This window comes from Dysidea avara, chromosome 11 (genome assembly GCF_963678975.1).
Source record: "Dysidea avara chromosome 11, odDysAvar1.4, whole genome shotgun sequence".
NCBI classification, from domain to species: Eukaryota; Metazoa; Porifera; class Demospongiae; order Dictyoceratida; family Dysideidae; genus Dysidea; species Dysidea avara.
In genome coordinates this window covers 4127878-4155675 of record NC_089282.1, presented here as the reverse complement: position 1 = coordinate 4155675, position 27798 = coordinate 4127878, and the positions used below count along the sequence as shown (strand labels likewise).

The 27798-nt window shown below is 37.5% G+C and overlaps 1 protein-coding gene across 2 annotated transcripts; it reads left to right on the top strand.

The window, feature by feature from the left end:
- On the top strand, positions 1-25973 carry LOC136238307 (lysosome membrane protein 2-like). Of its 2 annotated transcripts, XM_066028716.1 has the most exons (12): positions 1-204; positions 5424-5581; positions 5635-5782; positions 12604-12810; positions 12859-12907; positions 18085-18253; positions 18305-18477; positions 18543-18661; positions 19952-20025; positions 20076-20130; positions 25600-25702; positions 25751-25973. In XM_066028716.1, the coding sequence occupies exons 1-12, from the start codon at positions 16-18 to the stop codon at positions 25903-25905; spliced, it is 1599 nt and encodes a 532-aa protein (XP_065884788.1). In that variant the 5' UTR covers positions 1-15; the 3' UTR covers positions 25906-25973. The 2 variants fall into 2 exon arrangements, with proteins under 2 accessions (XP_065884788.1, XP_065884789.1); XM_066028717.1 differs by lacking the exon at positions 25600-25702 and having other exon boundaries at positions 25751-25892.
- The last annotated feature ends 1825 nt before the right edge of the window (positions 25974-27798 follow it).

The following is a 27798-nucleotide window of genomic DNA, read 5'->3' as shown; positions in this document are numbered from 1 at the left end:
GAGACTAGATTGAGTATGCATATATTCGAGATGTGCTGTTGTTACTGCTCGGAGTGTTGCTCCGCCTGTTTGAAGTGTTGTTTCAAGAGAAGACTACGGTGCTGGTCTGCTTGCTGTGTTGTTTCGTTTTTTCTGACCATACTTTTCTCCCTGGCGGTTGGACTAGGATTAGCCGATGAGATATTATTCTTCTTCGTTGAAAAGGTACACGTTTTGGTCATAAACAAAACGCCATGTTCTGGTTCAGAGCTGGGCACGTACAATTCAGTAGCTTTTTCGCCAAATCAGTGAAGTGTTAAATCATAGATTATAGGGGTGTGTCTATAATCTATGGTTAAGTTAGCTAAAATTGCTCTACAGGCTACGGGTCCTAGGCTTTTTAGGTGCACTTTTGATAAAAGCATGAAACTTGGCACATACAGTAAGGCCCCTATTCGGTGATTATTAGTTTCTCATCCAGCCTTTCTAATTATTATGATGCGGGCGGGAGGGTATTACCATTATGCCATTATTTTATAATATTAACACACTGATGTACAGACCTTGTCCAAATTGTCTTTCTTTCTTTTTACAAACATTTTCTTCACCAGCTGATTCTACTTTTCGTGATCGCCAACTGTTTTTCGACAGTCAACTGAAAGCCTGCTTTGATGAAGTCGATAGAGCACGATTGCAACTGGCACTGCAACAATTTGTTAAGGAAAACAACAGTTCTTCTGGCGATATATAGCGCAGTGTAGCGTTCGTCAACAAAAAATTATAACAGTTTGGTATCACGTGTTCTTCTAAGCATGCACAGAGTAAATAATGGCTTACCATGCGGTAGCTTAAGAAGGATGCGGGCGGTGGATGAGAAACTAATAATCACCAAATAGGGGCCTAACTGGTTTATATGTCTGTTTATCCTTGATTTTGACCTTTACTGAGTAACCTTTATAGAGTGGCTGTGGTAATTAAGAGTCACTTAAGTTAAAAGCACTGCTATTACCTAATACAGTGACCCCAGTATTTTATACTATACTTGTAGGGAAAGGTACTAGACAGATGCAAACAGCATTGTGGGGCGAGCCTGATGACTTTGAAGTATTGATGGCAGTGCAAACTACTATAGACCTTACGAGTTGTATGAATAGTTCATATTGCTCATGGATTTTACCTGTATCAGTATAAGCTTGATGCTTTTATTGATAAGTCAACTGTAGGATCAAATGTTTATCCACTGTGCATCTTTTACAAACGTTCATAGCATTAACGGATATGGAAGAGAAACGTTCCATACAGACTACACAGCATGAAAATTCTAAATTGAGTAGGCCCTCGTGAAACTCACACATCTTTCTTATGACGGCAGGATCATTAAATGATGGAACTTCCCGATTAAATTGCGTAGGGATTTGTGGGGAGGGCAGTGCATTTCTAGTTCTTTCAATTCTCCTCTGCTCCGCTGTCATCCCTGCTCTTCGCCGTCTCATATACTCCCTGTCTCTACACCTTCTTCTTTCCACATCTTCAGGGGTTTCTCTATCTCTACGCCAGTAAATGCCGTGATATGGTCCATTACACATCGCCAAATATGGGAAAGCAGTAATCTAGGCCGGTAAATCCCGTGATATGGTCCATAACACATCGCCAAATATGGGAAAGCAGTAATCTACGCCGGTAAATCCCGTTATATGGTCCATTACACATCGCCAAATATGGGAAAGCAGTAATCTAGGCCGGTAATTCTCGTGATGTGGTCCATTACACATCGCCAAATATGGGAAGGCAGTAATCTACGCCGTTGATTTATCGTGATATGAATCATTACGCTGGAGCAAGTGTAAGGTATCCGCTTTATATCGTAATTTATTGTCGTATTACGGGTCCATTACACATTGACTCCGTTTCTCATCGTAATTTTTTGTAAACGGGTCCATTACACCGTTGACTCGCTAGTGTGGGGCTCGCTCAGGCTCGCCCCAATAACCATATGCTACATTCATAATATCCTAAAATTTCAAAATTTACTTACCATGTATTAGGTGTTTGATCTTTTCACTGAAGCCATGTAAGTATTGGTATTATAAGTCATATGGGGGTATAATGAGTCATTGTGTTCGTAAGGTTATCATTTCAAGTTGAATTATGGTAAATGTTATGGAAAATTTGCAGGAACTGTAAGGATTATCAAAACACCTAGTTAACTTAGTAAGTTAGTACGTGTCTTTGTCCTGCTTACTACATGGTAAGGGATACAGGTAGCTAATCTGGAATGTTATTTCTATAGTGACATAGTTTAAAACCCTGCCATGTAACCTCTTAATTGGATTTGTGGTTAGCTTATGATCACTTTTTATGTTGATCTAAAGTGCTACGTAGCATCCCTTTCGTCTTAAATCTGCATGATTCAACCTATTAAATTTATTTTAAGCTATGCATGTGACCCACAATACCCCCTGACCCATAATACCAGCACCTATGCTACCAGTTTTCAGTATAATAAAATTGCCGGCCAGTTTTTCACTTTATACATATTATAATTATGATTCAAAATCCACAAACTTGGTACCAAATTAATGCTTTAACCACTACCCACTGATCTATGCTTGAATGCATCTATCAAAGTTTAGTCCCACCTACCCCCATGTGGGCAAAAGAGTATGCCCCAGGTGTGGGGATTTAGACAATGCTTGTAGCAAAGAATCAAGACACTCAAATGGAGAAAGGAAGGAATTAGATATACAATTTCCTCCCAGTTATATTGGAGTTGGGCCAAATCCTCTCCTACTTCCCTGCATGGGGGTAGGTGGGGCAAAACTTTGATAGGTGCATAAGAGCACATTGGTGCTTGCAGAAGTTCACTTACACTGCTCTAAAGTAGGGTCCACAACGTCAAAAATGAAACAGATCTTCATAGTATGTTACCTTTAATGCCTCATTACCCTTACCTACTTTGGTTTGGAGCTGTGTTCTCTTGTTGGAGATAGTCTTTTGCCCAGAGCCAGAAAAAGGGTCTGGTGAATCTCCATTAGCATTTTGGTACAGCCAGAACCATAGGGGTCGTTAATTAGTGGTGATGAATAGCAAAGGCCTGTAACAAAGGTAGAATGGGAAAATGTTGTGCAGCCCTTGCATACAGAGTTTAAAAGCTTGTCAAACAAATCCATGCCCTGTTTCCCATTCTTGCTTCACTCATCATCACTGATCAACTATTCTGCACACCTTTTTTCTTCACCCCCACTCAAGAAAAAATGGCGGAAAGACAATGGAACGATGTGCGAATCTTAATATCTCTTGTGATTGACCATATTATTTTTCTTTCACTTTGTGCATCCAGAGCTCCCAGATTTTGAATGTGATCTCAAGTGTTCTTGACCTACCAAACCATACATTGAAATGAGTAAAACTTGTCTGTGTTTTTCATGGAAGCTGGTTTTCTGTGGATATGCTGAGCAAAATATTCATTCAAGGTGCTCTACCAGCAAATGGAAAAGAAGCCAATTTAACCACATAAAATATCATGTTGGATGTACAAGTATTCAACACACCAAGTTTGAAAGAACTGCAACCTTTCTAACCATCTAGGTGGCAGAGGCTAAATTTCCAGTGCAATGATTTTGGTTGATTCTTTCTTCCTGTGAACTGGAGATTTAGTTGGAGGAAGAATCCAGAAAGTGGTGAAATCCATGACTTTTAAGGTGAAAGGCCATAGCAAGCTAATACTCTAGTAAAACAACTGTGTAGTCACAGTATTCACCAACTAGTACAGTTCAAAGGTAAGACCATAGTTATTGCTGAAGTCTGAGGCAAAGCCAAGAGTATCATACAACTGTATAATAGGGATTCTGGAAGCTTGGGGTTTCTTGCCCACCCATCTCGTCCTCGAATTCTACTTACTCCTAATGTACTCATATAGATTGCCCAGTTGTAGTGGAAGTCTTGTGGGCACCCGATTCCACCAGGAAATCTGTGTGCAAAACAATTTTGAACTTTGGGAATGTTTATTGGATGATGTTTACATGTTAACTACTACCATGATAACATCAATTCCAGCTTGATGTCAATTATTTCATTTGTACAACATTTAAACAGAAATTATCATTTTTGCCATGATTTTAAGAGGTAATTAACCATTATTTTGAAACATACACATTACACAATGAGCGATCTGATGGAGTTGCTGACATCCTGGTAGCAAGTGTCAAACTTTTTGTACACATTTTTACCAGACCTTTTTGTTTGGGATTGGGCACCACAAGACTAAGTAGAGACATACTGTAGCTATAGTGTGAACAGGGTTAGGGTTGGGGTTAGTCCTAACCCTAACCTAATAGTGTGAAGTGATTTAGCATTCTGTTTTGCTTAACCAACTAAAGTTGCAAAAATCCATAACTACTCATAGTGTTGTAGTTGGGCTGCCACTCCATTGCTGTAATATCAAGAATTCATATAGTTATTAGAGACAACTAGACCAACCAGTAAAAATATACGTAAGCAGAATGTTGAGTCAGATAATTGGACTCCTATTATTGCGTGCTTCTTCTACATGTACTAGTGTGGTGATTATATACATGTGTGTATACTGTACATAATTATTTGCCTTGACTTATATGTACACGTAATCTATACACTGTATTTGCAAGGAGGCTTATTGTCATCACAACTTTTGCTGCTTACACTTTAATCCAAACTGGCTAGAGAATTTTTAGTATGCATAGCAAGCCTTCCTGTGGAATTTTTGGTTACAAGAATATTCAGCTATGTAACAAGTCACCTTGTAGAAGCAAATCAATCTGTAAAATGGTCATATAGCAATGTTTTTGCTTTTATCCACTTTAAGTTAAGCTTTGTAACAAGTCACCCTGCAGAATGCTTAACTATGGAACAAGTCACACTGTTCACTATGACAATTCACTATGTAGAATGTTCAGCTGTGTAACAGATCACCCTGTAGAGTGTTCAGATATAATGTGATAATATTACAGATGTAATCACTTATAGCCATGCACTACCACAAAATATTCAGTCTTTCTTTATTCCTGTAGTAAAGGAAAAATACAAGTAATAACTCATGCCTCAAAGCTACGATCAGCTTTGGAGCTTGCTGCCCAAACAGAAAAAGATGGTGTCCAACTGAGTGCAATGATGTTAATGTCAATTAATTGCATTAAAATTGAATATCATTACAGCCATTTCTTGGCCACCACCTTTGATTTCACAACTTTTAACCCTTGGGCGTTTGACTGTTTTACAATATATTACAAATTTATTGATGTTAACATCACTGCAGCCTTTTTTGGCTACCATATTTATCTTTTTCACACTGGCAATATTTGTAACTTCTATTTGCTTGTAGATACGCACACTTCTGTATGCACACTTTACACAGATGGCTGACAAAGTATCTTTTTAGCACCAAAAATGCACTGTTTTCTTCACAGGAACTTCAGCTGGTACCTGGTAGTTCTACAATAAATGACTGGGTGAAATCTGACATACCTCAGTATGAAACTTATTACATTTTTGATACTAAAAATCCTGATGAGTTTTGTGTAGGAGACATTCCAATAGTTGAAGAAGTTGGACCATTTGTATACAGGTAACTACTATACATGGTATAATAATCTCTTAATGCTAATACTGCATTTATAGAAAGTATGATGACAAGTTTAATGTTACATGGAAAAATGATGAAACACTGGTCACTTTTCATCGAGATAGATATTATGTTTTTGATCCTGATCAATCTATTGGTGATCCTCATGACTACCACATCACTGTGATAAATGTTCCCCTAATTGTGAGTTGTTATTATGGATATTCTGACCTAGATGGGTTTCTGTGCAAAAAACCTTTAAACAAGTACACAAAACTGGAATTTTCAACTAGAGTAGTAACAATAGCACATCGATAAAAAGTACTGAAACAAGCTGGAGTAGTGCATGATATTAAATCACAGTAAAACAATAAGAAGTGTTATATCCCTACTGTGCTCAAGACCATAATAAATAATGCACAGTACACTTCTTATTGTTTTACTGTGATTTAATATCATACTCTACTCCAGCTTGTTTCAGTACTTTTTATTGATGAGCTATGGTCCCTACTCTAGTTGAAAACTCCGAATTTTTTTGTGCACTTGTTTGTTAACTTTTTTGTAAATAATTATTATGACTGGTGAACCCATGCCACATACTGCATCTGAAATAGTGCTGCATGCCCCAGCTATATCAATTATCATATGAAACATGAAGTAACCATTATGCTTCGTTGTCTGCTATGTTCAACTCGTTACACAGCTGTACGAATCAAGAACTGTTCGAAAAGCACCTCTGCAATCAAAATAGCCACTATGAGAAATATGGACGATTTCCGTTATGAAGGGAAGCCAATTCAAGCTATCATGGATAGCTGATGATTCTTGTGCATTCTACAAATGTTTGGCATCCTTGCTATGTGAGAAGTGGTCCTACACATATGCCACTGTAATGAGGTGGCTTCGTTGCTGCCTGTCATTCTCATTGTTACGTTCTGCCATCAGATGTGTAAGAGGCTCCCGCTCTTCTGCTTTTTTTTTGTCGACCAGTCTTGATGAACTCAGTTGGGTTGGTTCAGGCAGAAACTGGACTGACTTCTTTAGTTTTGTAACTGTCTGTGTAAATTTTGTAGTATAAAGCTGGTTGAATTTAAAAAAAAGCCATCACGTGCTACTGCCAAATCGACACTTTTCGCTGTCTGCAAAGATGAATGGGACACAAAGGAGGACACTGGTAAGTCCATGAAGAATGCATTGTACATATTGTGGTATGCCAAAAGCACTTCTCGGGGCGAAGTGACGTTGAACAGTGGAAAAATCAAGCCTGTAGCTTAGCCGTTATCGAGTTTATACGCTTGTCTAAAAGCATCAGTCAGTCAGGCAGTCAACTCAGTAGAAAACTCCGTTAAATAAATAATTTTTTAGATTCTGTATCAACTTGTTGAAAGTGTTTCAGGTCAGTCTGAAAGGTTGTTTGGGCTTAGTCTTCCTCATCGTCATCTGGGAAAATGGAGGCTGGTTTTTGGGTGATATTATTTTGTGGGCGAAAAGCACCTCTGCAATCAAAATAGCCACTATGAGAAATATGGACGATTTCCGTTATGAAGGGAAGCCAATTCAAGCTATCATGGATAGCTGATGATTCTTGTGCATTCTACAAATGTTTGGCATCCTTGCTATGTGAGAAGTGGTCCTACACATATGCCACTGTAATGAGGTGGCTTCGTTGCTGCCTGTCATTCTCATTGTTACGTTCTGCCATCAGATGTGTAAGAGGCTCCCGCTCTTCTGCTTTTTTTTTGTCGACCAGTCTTGATGAACTCAGTTGGGTTGGTTCAGGCAGAAACTGGACTGACTTCTTTAGTTTTGTAACTGTCTGTGTAAATTTTGTAGTATAAAGCTGGTTGAATTTAAAAAAAAGCCATCACGTGCTACTGCCAAATCGACACTTTTCGCTGTCTGCAAAGATGAATGGGACACAAAGGAGGACACTGGTAAGTCCATGAAGAATGCATTGTACATATTGTGGTATGCCAAAAGCACTTCTCGGGGCGAAGTGACGTTGAACAGTGGAAAAATCAAGCCTGTAGCTTAGCCGTTATCGAGTTTATACGCTTGTCTAAAAGCATCAGTCAGTCAGGCAGTCAACTCAGTAGAAAACTCCGTTAAATAAATAATTTTTTAGATTCTGTATCAACTTGTTGAAAGTGTTTCAGGTCAGTCTGAAAGGTTGTTTGGGCTTAGTCTTCCTCATCGTCATCTGGGAAAATGGAGGCTGGTTTTTGGGTGATATTATTTTGTGGGCCATGTCTGTACTGTATGATAACAGTCTAGCTGGGATTCTGTTTTATGTTTAAGCTGGAAGGTTTAGAGTTTGCTATTTATATAATCAAAAATCTTTAAAAACCTGGGTAAAAATAGTTGTGAAATCAAAGGTGGCGGCCAAGAAAAGGCTGTGATGATATAAATCTTAACTATGCACACAGCCATTATTAAAGATATTTATCGTTAACATCATTGCAGCCATTTCTTGGCGGCCAACATTGATTTTGCAACTTTTTTACTCAGGCATTTTAAGGATGCACCATTTTCTCACAGCTTGGCTGTTTTTTTTTTTGTGGATTTCACTTCTTTTTGTACTTTATAACCAGCCTATGGCTGACTTTAAGGTTTGTTTTTACACACATTTCTTTTTTCTATGCAGATACAAAGATGATTATTGAAAACAGACGTATAAATGTATTTCATTGCATGATTTACTTCAATTTTTGATAATATTATTGTAATACTCTCTACATTTTTTGAGGACTTCTAATAGAATAGACATAGAATGTTCTAGAACAATCTAGTACTTCTATTGGCAGATCTATGAAATTACAGATTTCAACTAGAGATTTCATTTATAAAGCAAAGATTAAGTGAGGTGATCAGCCAAGGTAGCAGTGGTTCAGTGGTTAAGGATGCAGGTGTTAGGTATGGATGTCCCTGGTTGGAACTTTGATATGTTTTTTCCCGACATTTTTAGTACACCTTTTTACCCCGTGGTGACTGCTCTATTAGAGTATCTCTATCCTGCAATTTTACATTTGTTTGGTCTTCACTTTATAACTTTGTTGCTGTAACTCTGTTGCTATTCAAACTATCAAAAGGCACTGCTACGATGATCAGCCTATATGCACACCAATTTTCAAGTTATTCCTATACTTGGTTTACCCTCTAGCCATGACAGAAGTTTGAACTTTTTTTCGTGAATAAATGCTCGTAATTTCTTGGATATTCTTCAGATTCACAGCAAACTTGGTATGTGAATCCACCATTACACGATCCTCATTTGTGCCAAAGAGTAGAGCAATTGAGTTACACGTTTGTGTTTTATAGCAATTTTTGCAAAGTGTGCGAAAAGAAAAATTGAAGCCCTCGTAGTCCTGTATGACACAAGAAGAAGAAATTAAAACAAACTTTGACCACCCATATCTCGCAAATGGCTGTTGCAAATTTAATCAAATTAGTTGTGTAGTGTACTCTACCTAGCAGACAGCTATAATGCAAAATGGTGTGCTTTGGAGAAGGGGCCATGGAGCTATGAATGTATGAAAAAGCTGTTTTCTTTCTTCCTGTCAATATACTTACAGTGTGGTGCGCTGGCTTTCTTGGCCATACCGTACATCTTGATAACTTCATTGCAGTTATTGTTAATGACATAAACAACATAGTTGAGTTCTTTTGTTTATAACGAGTATTTAGATGTATGGTTACTAAGTTGTTCTGTTTATTGGATGGTTAATACGATGTGATTTGACAATTCGGCCAGTGGTTGCTGAGAATGTGGTTTTTAATGGGCTAGTGAAGATCGAGATACTCTAGCAAAGCAGTCAAGTAATTACTCTAATAGAAGGTACAGTTTAGGAAAACTTTTGTCCTATTTATTAGATAAATTCACAAATAATTTGATAGACTGATGGCCTTTTAATCTATTCATATCCTGAAGATGTCCCATAATAATCAAAACACATAGTAGCGTGTTGTGCAGCCCAAGCCACACCTTATTATTGACAGGAAAAAATTGCGATTTTCAGACATATGCAGCTAAATGATCCTTCATCCAAATGAAAAGAATGTTGCAGTGGAGTTGCCCACTTGATACAGCAGAAAGAAATTTGCTGCACCCATTCCTAAAATACGGGCAACCAAAGTTTTGTGCCTTTTTCTTCATTTTTCTCTCTCCTTCCTTTTACACACTTTGCAAAAATGCTCTATCTGATCAAGCTGAAATTATGCACACCTAAAGGCCCAAAGGAGAACTGCAGTACCAAGTTTGATGTAAATCTGATCAACGGTTAACAAATTATAATCAATTATTTACATAAATGAGTCTGAGATGTTGTCATGGTTACAGGGTAAACCGCTTCAAAGGAAGTTTTGAAAATACAGATTAACCATCATAGAGGTGGTTTGAAAAAGAATCAAGATGAAGACTGTAAAGATATAACATGGAACCAAACATGTGTAACAAATGCATGATCAAGTTTCATGGATAAAATATCATTAGTTGTCATGCCTACTGGGCAAACTTGCTTAGGAGGCTGAAATTTGTCATGTAGATGTATTATCTGTCAGTGGATCAGCTTAAAAGCCACTGAGTTATGATGCGAAAACCAAATACATGTAGCAAGTGCACAATTGAAATGTTCTAATAGAATGGTCACTCTTTAGAGCATTCAGCTACATTAGTGCTGAATGCTCAACTATGCTCAAGCTGATCCAGTTGAGTGCTGATCCAAATTTTCACTGAATGCTCAAGCTGATCCAATTGAGTGCTCAACCATATAACAATTCACCCTGTAGACATTCAGCAGCTACAAACAACTCACCCTGTAGAGATAACAGCTACATTACTTGTAGCAGGGGCGGAGAAATAGGGGGGGCAGAGGGGGCAACTGCCCCCCCCCCCCCCCTCACTTTTTCCAATGCCCATTTTCCAAAGTAAAGTAACCATTTTAGTCATTAGCCAACTTACTTTGCCTTTATTTACTGGGATTTGTGCTAAAGGTTATGCAAGCATAGAACACTGTATGAATCAGTGCTGGGAGTACACGAGATCGATATACTCTAATAGAGCAGTCACCTAACTACTCTAATAGAACATTCAACGGAATCATTATAAGTTTGCCCTGCTATATGCAATTAATTCAATATGTCTTCACTAACACTTATATGTATATAATCAACTTAACAGCATGAGTCTATCTGAAATGCCTTCATTTACTGATGTATCTAATTGTATAGTGTCTCAATGATAGTCATTGCATAGGAGTATCCTATTCAAGTACACATGTTCCACTGAAAATGCTTGCAGATTCAATCTCAAAGCATCCAAATCTCAAAATTTTCCTGTGGGGGCATGCCCCCAGACCCCCTTAGTATTGGCGTGCTTTGCATGCTAGAGTGCAAAGCACACTAAGGTACAGTTAATGATTTTAAAACACTTTGTAACTTATAGCCAACCCACATGACTTGCCCCCCCCCCCCACTTTTGAGTACTGTTCTCCCCCCCTGACTTGTAGAAACAGTCAACCTGTAAAAAAGGGTGTGGCCTTAAAGAAGTCTGAGTGAAAAAAGTTGTAAAATCAAAATGGCAGCCAAGAAATGTCTGTGGTGGTAGTTTAATAGCAAAATTTTATGAACAAAAGTTAAGGTAAATTTGTGTTGCCCCATCCTAGGATTCTGCACCAAATGCACCTAAATTGTCGTTGTTAAAGTTTTTGCCATTACCCTACCATCACAGCCATTTCTTTGATTTCACAACTTTTTCATCTTGGCTTTTTTGGAGGCCACACCTTTTTTACAGCTTGGCTGTTTGGTATAGAGATCACATTTTCTTGCAACCACTTTTAATTGGGTAGTACATGTATATATATATATATACATATACCACTTTAGTGTGGATGTTCAAAGGCGCCGCTCGGGGTTTAACTCGCATATTGCCCGGGCAATATCAAGATACATGGGAGAGTGGTTTGCCAATGACTTTGATACCCAGCCAGTTCAAAGAAACAATGCGCTTTGACTTGTTATATTGAGCGACATAGAGCTTTGTATTGTGGGACTCATTTTTGTAGTGGTTGCTACGCTAAGTATATTTGCTAAGATAGACTAGTTGGTTGTTAGTAAAGGATAATGAAGGCACAAAATAATTGTTTTGTAAAATCGTGGATGCGTATTTCTACCCACCGCGTATCAGCCTTTGAACAGACCACAGAACAGCAAAGCTACTACTGCTACGTTGAAATAGGTTAGTAACTTACAGTCCTAAGTGCTTAACTTAATATAATAAATTATTTACTGTCTCAATAGCGAAGTTAGTTGGCTTAACTTACTACAAAAATGATAACAATATAAACTCCATCCCACAATCACAAGTTTTCTAACATTGCGTGTTGAAACATAGTAACATATTAATGATGTTTTAATGTATGGACAACATTTTTTGATGGCTATTAGCCCACTCTATTAAAACCACGATCGATCTTCAGATGCTGCTGTATATAAAGCAAACGGGATGAGTTCTCGTTAGTTCTTTCACCTATTAGGTGAGTGAGCCCCAAGTGATATATATCATTTATACCACGGCTGCTTGGGATTTTGCCGACATATACACCCGCAGCCCTCAGGCTTTGGGTGTATATTATTGTTATTGTTATTAGTGCTTTACAGTGACCAGCACTATATCAGCAAAATCCCTCGCAGCCGTGGTATAACTATTATATATAACATATAAGGCCACTGCATACTCACTTTCATGATGATATTGACTTCTGTGAGAACTAATGTGGACATTTGTCATACTATTACAGTGGGACCTGATTGGACACTAGTTTGCCTAAAAAGAGCAGTTGAAACATCTTGTTGGTTATACATATATTTTTATACATTCACGGGTTTCCAAATATTTTGAAACTGCACTGTTTTCACATCTTTACTGTTTAGATATTGCATTTCTTGCTACAATTTTTTACATGGTTAATATTTAAATGTTAACAAAGTTACCAGAATTTGTATCAGTAAACAATGTTACTCTTTTACAGACTATTTTAAATAAAATTGAAGAAGTGGAACAATTGTTAATTAAAGTGCTTGGAGAAGCCATTGCTAATGTATACTTAAACATGATCGACAATCAAGAACTGTTCATAGAGAGAACTGCATATGAAATCTTATGGGGCTATGATGAGCCTCTCTTTGGAATGCTATCCCTTTTGGGATTAGGCAATAGTTCACAGTTTGCTGCAAGGGTGAGGAATATTAATGTCATGTTGTGTTATCATCTTTACCTTTCCTAGAGTAACCACAGTGATAGGTATTATAATGGAATCACAGTAGCCCACACTGGTATGTATGCAGTATTGTTTACTGGGAAGTGTCTTAAAATTGTTCTTGAATTTGAATCTGCAGACGTATAACTTTAGCATGCAGATTACCGTTCGTTATGTATTGACAACTCCTCTGCATGTACAAAGCATCCAGAGTTGTAAAGGTCTGCATATCTGCAAATAACCCTTGAAAACATTCAAACTGTAGAGCTAAATGCAAAAGACCCCAAGACCAGGATTATTAATTATTAACATTTACTTACATATTGATCTATGCACACACCATTAAACTTGACTTTTTACCATGAATTGATAGCCACACCAATACACTGCACATTCACACCACATCCATGCCTTTCACAAGTGGATTTCTATAGACGTGTGCAGTCATTTGGAACCTTGGACTACAGCTTGGACAGTTGCCCAGATGATTTTTACATGTATTTCTTCCACTTTCAGAGGCTTTAGAGCCTGGCATTTAGGCTAGAGACTCCATCAAGACACACGGTAGTGTGTCGTGCGGCCCGAGAAGCAGGCGCGTAACACCCGTGAGTATATTGACAGGAAGAAAGAAAACGCAATTTTCGCACCTCCGTAGCTCTGTGCTTCCTTTATGAAACAAGACGATTTTTGCTGTGGACATGCCCCCCAACTGCAGCACTCCACATTCCGAATTTGAGCGAAATCGCTTTACGCGTTCCCGAGATATGCGACTTCAAAAAGTGGCTCAGTTTCTTCGTTTTTTCTTTCTTCTTATTTTTCTTTTTCTTGTCGCACACTTATAAAAACTGCTATAAAACGCGAACGCCACATCCGATTGCCTTGAAATGTGGCACACAGAAGGGGGATATAAAGGCGCATCTCGGTACCAACTTTGGCTGGAATACGATAAACAGGCAAAGAGGTATGCGCGATTATTCACGAAAAATAATACCAATATGTTGTCACGCCTACAGGGTAAACCGCGTATGGGAAGAAGCTGAAAATCGGTGGGTGAATAGGTTAACTATTGAACCTCAAACCTTTTGTGGTTTGAAAGAAAGTGAGCTAAAAACCAGGAAGATACAACGAAAAAACCAACAGTATGTAACAATTACGCAATCGAGATTAGCTAATAAAAAAACGACTGCTTGCCACGCCTACCAGATAAACCGCTTGGGGGTAATGCTTTGAAAATCGTTGTACAGATGGAGTAATCATCTTAGAAAGGCTCATCAATGGTGTAGAAGAATCAGACTTAAAGCCATGGAGTTATAACACGAAATCCAACTTGGTGCAGCAAGTCCGAGATAGAGATACTCTAATAGAGCAGTCATCCTAATAGAGCAGTCACCCTGAAGAGAATTCAAGAGATCAGCTAGAAACAAGAAACCTGTATAGAGATCAGCTACACACAAGTCACCCTGTAGAGAGATTAGCTAGAAGAAGTTACCTTGTAGGGAGTTCATGCAACTATGGAAAGAGATAGTTCAGCCAGAAGAAATCACCTTGTAGAGTTCAGCTACAAAGAAACCACCATGTAGAGAGTTCAGCTACAAACAAATCGCCCTGTGGAGAGATCAATAGAAGAAGTTACCTTGTAGAGAATTCAGCTACAAAGAAACCATCATGTAGAGAGTTCAGCTACAAACAAATCTCCCTGTAGAGAGATCAGCTAGAAGAAATTACCTTGTACAGTATATAGAGAGTTCAGCTTCAACAAATCACCCTGTAGAAAGATCAGCTAGAAGAGGTCACCTTGTAGAGAGTTCAGTTACAAAAAAACCACCATGTAGAGAGCTCAGCTACAAACTAGTGACCTTGTAGAGACATCAGCTAGAAGAAGTTACCTTGTAGAGAGTTCAGCTACAAAGAAACCATTCTTTAAAGAGCTCAGCTGCAAACAAATCACCTGTACAGAATTCAGCTACAAACAAATTACCCTGTAGAAAGATGAGCTAGAAAAAGTTACCTTGTAGAGAGTTCAGTTACAAAGAAACCGCCATGTAGAGAATTCAGCTACAAACTAGTGACCCTGTAAAGACATCAGCTAGAAGAAGTTACCTTGAGAGAGTTCAGCTACAAAGAAACCATTATTTAAAGAGCTCAGCTGCAAACAAATCACCTATACAGAATTCAGCTACAAACAAATCACCATGTAGAAAGATCAGCTAGAAGAAGTTAACTTGTAGAGAGTTCAGCTACAAAGAAACCATCATTTAGAGAGTTCAGCTTCAAACAAATCACCTGTAGAGAGTTCAGCTACAAACAAATCTCCCTGTAGAGAGATCAGCTAGAAGAAGTTACCTTGTAGATCGTTCAGCTACAAACAAATCACCCTGTAGAGAGATCAGCTAGAAGAAGTTACCTTGTAGAGAGTTCAGCTACAAAGAAACCACCATGTAGAGAGTTCAGCTGCAAAGAAATCACCCTGTATAAAATTCTGCCACAAACAAATTGCCCTGTAGAAAGATCAGTTAGAAGAAGTTACCTTGTAGAGAGTTCAGCTACAAAGAAACCATTCTGTAAAGAGCTCAGCTGCAAACAAATCACCTGTACAGAATTCAGCTACAAACAAATCACCCTGTAGAGAGATCAGCTAGAAGAAGTTAACTTGTAGAGAGTTCAGCTACAAAGAAACCATCATTTAGAAAGTTCAGCTTCAAACAAATCACCTGTAGAGAGTTCAGCTACAAACAAATCTCCCTGTAGAGAGATCAGCTAGAAGAAGTTACCTTGTAGAGAGTGAAGCTACAAACAAATCACCCTATTGAAAGATCAGCTAGAAGAAGTCACCTTGTAGAAAGTTCAGTTACAAAGAAACCACCATGTAGAGAGTTCAGCTACAAACTAGCCACCGTGTAGAGACATCAGCTAGAAAAGTGACCTTGTAGAGAGTTCAGCTACAAAGAAACCATTTTGTAAAGAGCTCAGCTGCAAACAAATCGCCTGTACAGAATTCAGCTACAAACAAATCACCCTGTAGAGAGATCAGCTAGAAGAAATTACCTTGTAGATAGTTCAGCTACAAACAAATCACCCTGTTGAAAGATCAGTTAGAAGAAGTTACCTTGTAGAGAGTTCAGCTACAAAGAAACCATTCTGTAAAGAGCTCAGCTGCAAACAAATCACCTGTACAGAATTCAGCTACAAACAAATCACCCTGTAGAGAGATCAGCTAGAAGAAATTACTTTGTAGAGAGTTCAGCTACAAAGAAACCACCATGTAGAGAGTTCAACTGCAAAGAAATTACCCTGTAGAAAATACAGCCACAAACAAATTGCCCTGTAGAAAGATCAGTTAGAAGAAGTTACCTTTTAGAGAGTTCAGCTACAAAGAAACCACCCTGTAGAAAGATCAGCTAGAAGAAGTTACCTTGTAGATAGTTCAGCTACAAACAAATCTCCCTGTAGAGAGATCAGCTAGAAGAAATTACCTTGTAGAGAGTTCAGCTACAAAGAAACCATCATGCGGAGAATTCAGCTGCAAATAAATCACCACTGCCCAAATTTCAAGGCAATAGCTCTTTCCAATCTGAAGTTATCAATTGTCAAAGTTGGCAAATTGGATGTGTGTGGAAGGCCCCTTTTCTCAAATCCGGTCACATATGTATTATGTATATAATTTGTACATTTACTGATAAAATATTTAAAGTACATCTACTTCATCTTTTCTTCTTCCTGTAGTAAAGAAAAAAAACATAGGTTAAAAAAGTCCCAAAGCTGGCCATAGGCCGGCTTTGGGGTATACAAATACAAAAAGAAATGAAATCTAATCCAAAACAGCCAAGCTGTAAAAAAAGTGTGCGGCCCTCAGAAAGGCTATGGTGAAAAAAGATGTGAAATCCAAGGTGGCGGCCAAGAAATGGCTGTGATGGTAGGTTAATGGTAAAAATTTTAATAACGACAATTCAGGTGAATTTTTGTGCCACTTCACAAAATTTACTTGAATTGTCATTATTAAAATTTTTATCATTAACCTACCATCACAGCCATTTCTTGGCCGCCACCTTGGATTTCACATCTTTTTTCACCATAGCCTTTCTCAGGGCCGCACACTTTTTTTACAGCTTGGCTGTTTTGGATTAGATATAATCTACTTGGCCATTTTCTGTTGATATTTGAATTTACTTACTGGACAGGCAGCTTATGCTGATTTGTCCAGGGGACCAGCCCCTAAAGTACATACATGCTGTACATACACAAATCCCTGCATGGTGATGTGCCTGTGTTACAGATACCATCGTGAGAAACGTTGCTCTTAATAATGGTTATATCAGTACAGTAGACCCTCAATTATCTGACCCTGGTTTATCCGAAGTTGGAAATGACTGTTTTATTAGAGTATTTTGAGTACAAGTGTATGTTGTATTAGAGTATTTCAACAGAGCTCTGTATATAAATGTATAGGCTTCAGTTATCTGAATAATTCGCTTATCTGAACACTTTTATCATTGCCTGAGACACATTGGGGTTTGGATAACCAAGGATCCCTTGTAGCTAGCTTGTTATTGATTATAGTGGGTTAAACATTATGGTTGGCTACATTCATGGTGAAAATTTTAAATTTGTGGCTTTTGGCCTTGTTAAGCTATACTGAATTGACATGTTTAACTTTGCATATCTCACAATCTATTGATGTGTGTACAGCAACGGTTTTCCCAAAATTCTCACATTTGATAGACTTCTGCAATGGCAAGGCTACTATGTAGAGAGGCAGTTGCCTTACCAAACAATTCCTGCCGTTACTCAAGATTTTATCTAAATAGATGTGGCTATGTTTTTTCAATTACAAGTGCAGTAACAACTTTATTTCTTTGTGGAACCGAAGATAATGTACTTAGCAGTATTAGTATCCCATAGTACATGCACTCTGCAGTGTATCCATGCAACTTAATGGCATAGCAGCCATACTCTTGTGTATGTAATCAAAGTACAATATACAGAAAGGTCTGCATTAAAGACAGGAGATAAAATAAGGCAAAATGTTTAACTAGCTGTAGTCTATTGTGCTGTGTGCATGGTTATGAAGGGTAGTATCCTGTAACACATACACACAGTACATTTCTATACGGTATAAAACGTGTACTGAGTGGCTTGGTTCAAAGTGACTACTAGCAAGTTTAAGTGTAGCAGAAATAATGTAGACAGACTGATGACCTTTTCGTGTAGATTTGAGAGCTCTATAACTGTTTTAAAGATTGTTCTGTTTTGTAGGAAAAAGTGACATCAGTGATGTGGCTCAACTTGTACAGTGGAACAATCTGTCCAATCTCTCTTGGAACAGTGAAGATGCACGTCGTGTTTATGGAACTTTAGGCTTTCGTAACCGTCCCAGACTTAAGAAGAGTCATATAATAACATTTTTTATTGATGGATATGTTCGGCAAGTATCTAAATAGTTTCTGTACCTAAAATTCATGTGTGTATTTTTCAGACATGTACCACTATGCTACAAACATGAAGTAAAGTTACATGGAATTGAACTATACCACTTTACACTTACAAATAATACATTCAGTAATTCATCACAATATCCACCTAATGAAGGTTACTATGCTTACAATTATAGTTATGGAATGGTTAATTTAACGTCCAACTATTTTTTGGGTGAGCTATATACATTTATTGCACATACAATTACTCTTTTATCAAACTGTTGACATGTGTCATAGATTCTCCAATATATAGTTGTTATCCACATTGCCTGGGCTGTGACCCTGAATATTTCAAGAATGTCAGTGGTTATCATCCCGATAAACTTAAACATGTATCATTTGCGGATATTGAACCGGTGAGTTACATTGTGTTAATATTATGTGTCTTTGATTTGTGTTTATAATTACATTGCTAAGTCTCCTTAGCGAGATTCATGTCATTGAGCCCTTAGACCTTACCTGAAAGCAGTCAAAATTTACATGGCATTATAATCATACTACAAGTGTAAATGAATATAGTGTTGTAACTTAGTATAGTAGGGATTATTACAATAAAAGCACTGAAACAAGTGAAATCACCTGATGCACTTACTTTTGCCACACCAGTAGATTGCTAACTATGCAGGCTAATTTAAGGATTAAATTTGCACATCATGTGATGATCCTAGGGATGCAGCAATTATGCCGGCATAATTTTGGGAATAATAGTTATGTGTGGGAATCAGGAATTATGCTAGCATTTTGAGGTGATTTTAAAGCTTTAACAGTAGGAAAATCTACAATTCCGTTAAAAAAGATCGAGATACTCTAATAGAGCAGTTTCTTTTTTTTGTTTACTCTAATAAAGCAGTCACATTGAAATACTCTAATACAGCAACCAGCTAAAGAATTCAAGACTGATTGAAGCTTAAACATCAATGAAAATGGCCTGATACAGCAATGAACTGGCATTATTAGACAATTATGGTGGCATAATTTTGGGAATAACGGGCAATTCTCACAAGCATAATAGGTGATTTTTTTGAGCACTGCTCAAAAGCATAATGCTCAATTTTTGGAGCATAATAGCCTCATGCCTAGATGATCCTCAGTACTTTTGATCCCTACTAGCTTCCTAGTGTTTCCTTGCACTTTTTCAGTGTTGTTTTTTTTTTGTAATGAACTCCTACGCGCATTATACCAGACCATTTTTGGAGTACCCCATTAGAAATGTTTTGGGTCACACCATACTGAAGGAATTTTTGGACTTTATTATTAAACTACTAATATACTGCCAAGGCACCATAAAGGTATTGTATGGCTAGTTTCTGGTCAATATATATTTTTTTCGTGAGAAAATGCAAACCTCCGTGATTCCTAATATATTAGTATATACTACTGTACTGTGTGATAGGACAGCTTAATAATTTTAAGATTATGAGTAAATTGTTTTGATGTGTATAGGCTTGTGGTTTTCTATAACATCTGATAGATTATAATTTTCAAGATAAATGTCCTTGCATGAAATTATTCTTTGTTGTCAATAATTATTTATGTTGCACATTGCTAGCATGGTGTACATGTCACTGCAACTATTTATTTACAGTTGATAGAACAGAAATGTCCTGATACAGAGCAACTATTTTAATTTATTATCTTTTTTACAGTTTACTGGTATCAGCATGCAAGGTGCTAAGCGTGCACAATTGAATGTCAGAATAGAAAGAAATGAATCTATTAGGTTAGTGTGAATCACATTTTGTTGTGTTTAGTTGCCTTATGTGACTATAGACAGCTCGCGGCTGTTCGAGATGTAACAATGTACCCTTGGTTCTACCTTAGCCATGTAAGTTAACAATATCATCCACCAATAGGTGATTGTATATTATTGATTGTGAATAACGTACAAGAACTATAGAGATTACTTCACAATATAACAGACTAAAGAGTGATCACAACCATGTATATAGTGACAATGTTTGTGCAGATGTCAATGGAATGTTTGATATATAAGGATGATATTATATAAAGGGTGTTCTTCTGCACACACCAATCTATTGTCATACTAGGAGTTGATACTGTTACCATTCTATGTCATAGCACCCAGAGCATTTGATTATTGTAAAGCTATGTTTACAGGGTATGATCACTATATGGAGTCATAAGCCAAATTCATACGATTTCCTTAATTTGAGGCATTCCTTATTACACACAGCCATTGGTCTTTGTAATGTGTAGCAATGATGACATTAGCATAGGACATGTGGGGCAAATGCTCTACTTCTCTTCAAGTTACAGCTCAGTGCATGCTACATATACATGGTACCAGAGCTCGAATTGAGGGTATACTGGGGAATACAAATCTTACCTTGTTAGAATGGCGTACCTTGTTAGCTGCTTGGCAAGTTACAGCAGTTTAAAAACTGATATAATGCAAAACTCATAAAAAAGATTTTTCTGCAGCTAATACCACAGGTGAAAAGGTGAGAGCTATTTTAAACTATCCCAACAGTGTAGGTAAGAATACAGGACCTGGTCCCAAATCGAAGTACTCTAATAGAACAGTCATACATACATTCTCATTGAACAGTCAAGTGAAGTACACATATACTCTACTGTTATAGAACAGCAATAATTTTCAAGATAGTCTGTTGTCATATTATCTACTAACCTCCAGCATCCAAGAGCTAGAGGTGAGACTGCTAGTTGTGGCCAAAATACTGATTTTGGGCATAACGAGTATCATACTATAATCTTTGCTTTGAGCTTGTAAGATTTTGAGACAAACACTATGCATATGTACTCATTTTGCAAATTAATGACTTAAAACTCTGATTAAAATTCCACTTCTTGAAGGGTTAGCTAGCCTACCCCCTTCCTCCCTACTGTCTTTATACTATGAAAATAATATATCTTCATGTTATTTTACAATTCGAGCATCGCATGGTACTAGGTAAAGTATGTATGGTATTATGCTAGAACACATAATTATAGAGGAGCATATAAAAATCCTTTTGACCGGTCTCTCCAGCTTAATCAGGTAATTGTTAGAAAAGGATTCGAGGTACACTAATAGAACAGTCATTGCATTACCATTTGTTTGTAAGTCAGCTACTACTTAATCTAAAATCAACATTGGTGGTACTAAATATACATTGTAATAGAGTTTAGCTAATAAGCGCTTATATAATCACAAACACACAGAAAAAATTGGAATTTTCAACTAGAGTAGGGATCATAGCACATCAATTAAAGTACTGAAACAAGCTGGAGTAGTACACAGTATTAAATCACAGTTAAACAATAAGAAGTGTTATATCCCTACTGTGTATTTCCATTATGTGATCTTGGAGCACAGTAGAGATATAACACTTCTTATTGTTTTACTGTGATTTAATGTCATGCATTACTCCAGCTTGTTTCAGTACTTTTTATTGATGTGCTATGGTCCCTACTCCAGTTGAAAATTCCTGGAGCACAGTAGGGATATAACACTTGTTATTGTTTAACTGTGTACTACTCCAGCTTGTTTCAGTACTTTTATTGATGTGCTATGATCCCTACTCTAGTTGAAAATTCCAATTTTTCTGTGTACTTGTTTGTTAACTTTTTTGTAAATGATTATTATGACTGGTGAACCCACGCATACCGCATCTGAAATGGTGTGTGCCCCAGCTATATCAATTATCATCTGAAAAGTGAAGTATCCGTTACGCTTTGTTGTCAGCTATGTTCAACCAGTTACACAGCATTTTGGATCAAGAACTGTTCGAATATCACCACTACAATCCATACATATCAAAAGAAAGAAATGGTGCCGTGCGCCCCAGTTATATCAATTATCATCTGAAAAGTGAAGTATCCGTTATGCTTCGTTGTTGGCTATGTTCAACCCATCACACAGCAGTACAAATCAAGAGCTGTTTGAAAACCACCTCTGCAATCAAAATAGTCACTATGAAAAGTATGGACAATTTTCATTACGAAGGGAAGCCATCACATGCTACTGTTGAATCGGCACTTTTCGCTGTCAGCAAAAATGAATGGGACACAAAGGAGGACACTGGTAAGTCCATGAAGAATGCATTGTACATACTGTGGTATGCCAAAAGGCACTTCTTCGGCTGAAGCGACGTCAAACAGTGAAAAATTCAAGCCCGTGGCTTTAGCCATTATCGAGTTATGCTTGTCTGAAGGCATCAGTTTCCTTTAAATAAATATATTTTTAATATTCTGTAGCAACTTGTTGAAAGCGTTTCTGGTTGATCTGAAAGCTTGTTTGGGCTTAGTTTTATCTAACCAATACTGCCTCATCGTCGTCAGGGAAAATTGAGGCTGGTTTTTGGGTGATGTTATTTCGTGGACCACGCCACTCCTTTGTGGTCCCTACTATACAGTACTATCAATAACATCACCCAAAAACCAGCCTCAATTTTCCCTGACGACAATGAGGCAGTATTGGTTAGGTAAAATTAAGCCCAAACAAGCTTTTACATCAACCTGAAACGCTTTCAACAAGTTACTACGGAATTTTAAAAATAATTTATTTAATGGAATTTTCTACTGACTGACTGCCTGCCTGATGCCTTCAGACAAGTGTAACTCAATAATGGCTAAAGCTATAGGCATGATTTTTTCACTGTTTGACATCGCTTCGGCCCTTTAGGTGCCTTTTGGTATACCACAGTACGTACAATGCTTTCTTCATGGACTTACCAGTGTCCTCTTTTGTGTCTCATTCATCTTTGCTGACAGCGAAAAGTGTCAATTTGGTGGTAGCACATGATGGCTTCTCTCATAACGGAAATCGTCCATATTTTGTAAAGGATCTATGGTATTTTTTCATAGTGGCTATTTTGATTGCAGAGGTGCTTTTTGAACAGTTCTTGATTCGTACTGCTGTGTAGTGGGTTGAACATAGCTGACAACGAAGCTTAATGGATGCATCACTTTTCAGATGATAATTGTGGCTTGTGGCACCATTTCAGATGCGGTATGCGTGGGTTCACCAGTCATAATAATTTACAAAAAAAAGTTAACAAACAAGTGCACAAAAAAAATTGGAATTTTCAACTAGAGTAGGGACCATAGCACATCGATAAAAAGTACCAAAACAAGTTGGAGTTGTTAGGCACCGGCCGATTATGCCAGCATAATTTAAAGCATAATAGGTGACCAAAAGCATCAAGCATAATGCCAGCATAATAGGGACGATGTTTGAAAATTTAATTAAAATGTGCAATACACGCGCCAAGAAAGAAATCAAATATTCACTGCCAATACTATTATTAGTGTATTTCATATTTAAAAACACATAATATAACTTATTAAGCCGTTTCTTTGTTGTTGGTTATTCACACTTTGCAGAAATAAGATCGAGATACTCTAATAGAGCAGTCACTTACTCTAATACAGCAGTCAGGAAAGGCAGATATACACTAATAAAACAGTCAGTTCTAGAGCATAATCTTGATTTTGAAAGCATAATTTTGAGCACAATAGGCTTAATTTTTGAGCAATGCTCAAAAGCATAATAGGTAAAATTTTGGGCATAATAGGCCAGTGCCTAGGAGTTGTGCACGATATTAAATCACAGTAAAACAGTAAGAAGTGTTATGTCCCTACTATGCATTTCCGTTATGGTATCTTGAGCACCGTAGGGATATAATACTTTTTATTGTTTTGCTGTGATTTAATATCGTGCACTACTCCAGCTTGTTTCAGTACTTTTTATCGATGTGCTATGCTATGGTCCCTACTCTAGTTGAAAATTCCAAATTTTGTGTATTTGTTATAATAATTATATAATTATCCCTTAGATGCAATAATTATTGTACCACAAACTTAAGTGTGCATTTTAACATTATAGCTAGAGAACTTTCTGTCTGACTCCTGGCAAGGGACTGTTCATCTGCAGTGCCATCATCTCATTCTCTCTGCTGTGCTCAGCTAGTCATAAAAGCAACTACAAAATTAAGCACCCCACTATCTCCATGTCTACTGTAAACTATGCTTGTTGAATTTTACATTCTCTGTTCTGTCTAAATAGCAAGTTTACTGATAGATTTGTAGCCAGCTATTCCTTTGAGTATGCAGTTGTACGTTCTGGAGTTATTGTGGTGGATGGCTATGCCATTTTGGGTTTGCTGAATGCATTGGTACAAAGCTACTGTATATAATTTCAATTAATCAGTATCTGCTATATAAATTTTCATGGGAGGATCAAGGTGTTGGAGAGTGCTGTATTAGTCATGAGTGATGAACAGTTAGGTACAGTGATGGGTAAAAAAGAGTAGAAAGCACTACCTATGCTTGTGTGTACAAAAATACAGTGTGTGTGTATGCGTGTGTTAAGACTAACAGCAGTACTGGGCTTTGCCTCTTGACATGCCCACCCCCTATTTTTATATACACTTATAGAACTTTGCATGGGTGAGATCAAGGAAAAAGTGTACTTTAAATTTCATAAAGTACACCCTTAGCCGGCCAACAGCTTTATCAACCACAAAGAGTACTTTATTGCACCGCAAAGAGTGCATTATTCATTCAATAAAGCACTAAAGCACTCTTTGTGGTGCAATAAAGCACTCTTTGTGGGCAATAAAGCACAGTTTCCCATGTGCTCTAGTGCAGGCTAACACCCTGTTAGGCCCACGCCAGTACGACTAATCACCCAAGCCGGTGAAGGCTGATAACCTCGCCGCGCTGAGTGATCAATCACTCCAGCCAACACGAGTTCTACCACTGGATTGCTTTTATAGACATACCTAAATGCTTCGATGATGGTTGGGAGAAGGCAATGTTGCTGTTACGTCGGTTAATGTAAATGGACAAGTTCTGGAGATATCACGGAAATATTTTCACCATGGACTCACAATAAAATCGATTGTGGGTTGTGAGCAAAACCTGCCAAAATATGCTATGAATGTCTACCATGCCAAACTATGGTGAAATACGTGTGAGTTACTTTGTTAAACTAGTTTGTGTGCATTCAGGCTGCTAATAATTCGTGCAACGCGTGTTAATTACGAGTCCTAGTGTATGGTGAAGCTACACGACTAGAAAGTTCCATATATCATTTAAAGCATAGCCTTGCTCGTGCTATATGAAAAATAAAGTATAGCATAGCCTTGCTCGTGCTATATGAAAAATAAAGCGCACGGCCGAGATGCTAATAAAGCATGAGGCAAACACTCGTGGCTATGCTTTAACATAATACGTACATGGCAATGCTTTATGTACCACATATATAAAGCATACTTAAGGTATTTAGTGAATACATTTACTGATGAGCCATTATATGTGTTGTGTACAGGGAGGCAAGGTCACTGAAAGCAAAGCAGATGATTTTAAATTTCAAATTCAACTACCACGCACCATATTAAATGTTTCAATGATAGTGTTCCTAGCTTTATCAGGTGAAAAAATAATAATTTATACTAAAGATGTCATGTACACATGTACAGGAGTGATCACATTGTGGATGACAGCTCTGTTGGGTCGATGGTACTACTTCAAGATAGAAAAGTCAAAGAAAACGTCCATTAATCCTAGTATCAATAATTCTATCTCATCATCATTGTTAAATGACACCAAACCACTATACTACCAATCAATTTAATGTATTTGTTTCTGTGTCTTTAATTTGGTTGATATCTAATATCATTATTATTGTGAAAATAGGAGAGATTATAGTACTGGCAACCACTGTATTGTGCAGTTGCATGGATATGCTAAGTATATAGTAGAGAATTTGAATGGGTTACTTTAGCATCACAAGCATCCTCATCAAAATTAATGTGCCTCTGGTAAGGGCTATAATCATGTTCATTTAATTTGGTTCCACATGGGGTACTTTGAGATACAGTAATAAGTCACTCTCTAGAGTTCCTATGGATATGTATACATGAAATTGACAAGGAGAAAACATCCTGGCAGACTCCTGTAAGCGTTCAAGCATTAATTGGATGGCTGCAGGTTTGAAGCTGCACAGGTCCAGTCACGGATATTTTTCTCCACCTTTTCAAACATGCTTTATGTAACAACTTTAATTTAAACAGGCTGTAGGAGGACCAGGTGTCCTACAGACCTTCAGCACTTTAAATCCTTAACAAATAAACTATATGGTGTGTACCTTAAGTTGTGGAAATAAAAATGTTTGGACACATGACACACTATTGATAGGGAGCATGAAATATCCACATTAATCATTGTACATGTAGTGTAAACATATTAACGTTAAAATGGTGATAGGATTTAATATACTGCTATGGTCTGCAGTTTCAGTCATGCGTGGGAATATAGTAGATAGATATCATGCATTTGTGGTATAAATGACACATCCTCAATAGTACATACACTTCATTGCAGCTAAAATCATTTCATTTTGTTGGGGGGTTCATGTTTGTAGGTGTAGCCCCACTAGTGTCCTTGTTAAGTTTAGAAAAATAATGGTATGTATAAAACCATTTGATCTTTGGGAGATAATGAGGTCTTTAAAATCCAATAGAGACTTCTGAAGAGGTTCCCTAAAATGGTTAGGGACCCTAAAATGATTAGAGACCTCCTATCTCCAGTTGAGAGAGTCAACCACACAACACACACCTCACTATTGATCACTGGTGTGCTGAGTAGCATTGCAGATCTCACAAGTGATCACTGATCTGCTACCTCCTATCTCCAGTTGAGAGAGTCAACCACACAACACACACCTCATTATTGATCACTGGTGTGCTGAGTAGCATTGTAGATCTCACAAGTGATCACTGATCTGCTATGCCTTCCTCAGGAGGCAGATCAGTGGGCTTTCTTTTATATACAACAATGTGGAAAGTGATTGTGGGTTTACATTTTGTCCAAGATATGATGACTTGATGATGTTTTACTGAACCCACAATCAATCAATCTATCTACTAGTATAGATATGATGATGTTTTACTAAGCCCACAATCAATCCATCCATCTACTAGTATAAATACACCCACAGGTCTGCTGGGGTTGTGCCCTCAAAATTGTTACCAAATTCAATCTCAGAAATGCAATTTTCAAAAATTTTCTTGTGCAAGCATCACATGAGGTATTCCCCATACCAGGCAAAGCACTCGTGTCCATGGGATAACTAATACCACAATTTGCTTTATTTTCAAGCAAATTTTTTTGTGTAAAAAAATTTTCGTATGATTTATGCGAATGACTGCTCTATTAGAGTAGCTTGATCTTATGTAAAATTTTCGTGTAAGAAATTTTCGTACAAGTTTTGCATACGAAAATTATTTTACAACAAAAAAAACTAATTATGGTACATGCCTAATCACCTACATGTGTGGGAAACTGCTGACATGTTTCATGGGTTCATTTATATTGGTCCATGTGAATTTCGATGGTGGACACAGGATAATGACAAGTTGTCACTGTGCAGAGTTCGAATGTATGCTTGAGCATATGAAAAGTTTGATTGTGGGTTTATTCAATGGGCAAAGAGACAACACAACATTAAACATGACCTTATAATGAT

Coding starts and splice junctions, on each gene's coding strand:
- LOC136238307 (XM_066028716.1), top strand. CDS start 16: ATGCATATATTCGAGATGTGCTGTTGTTACTGCTCGGAGTGTTGCTCC. Junction 205..5,423: donor TATTCTTCTTCGTTGAAAAG/GTACACGTTTTG, acceptor TTTTCTTCACAG/GAACTTCAGCTGGTACCTGG. Junction 25,703..25,750: donor AGTGTTCCTAGCTTTATCAG/GTGAAAAAATAA, acceptor ACACATGTACAG/GAGTGATCACATTGTGGATG.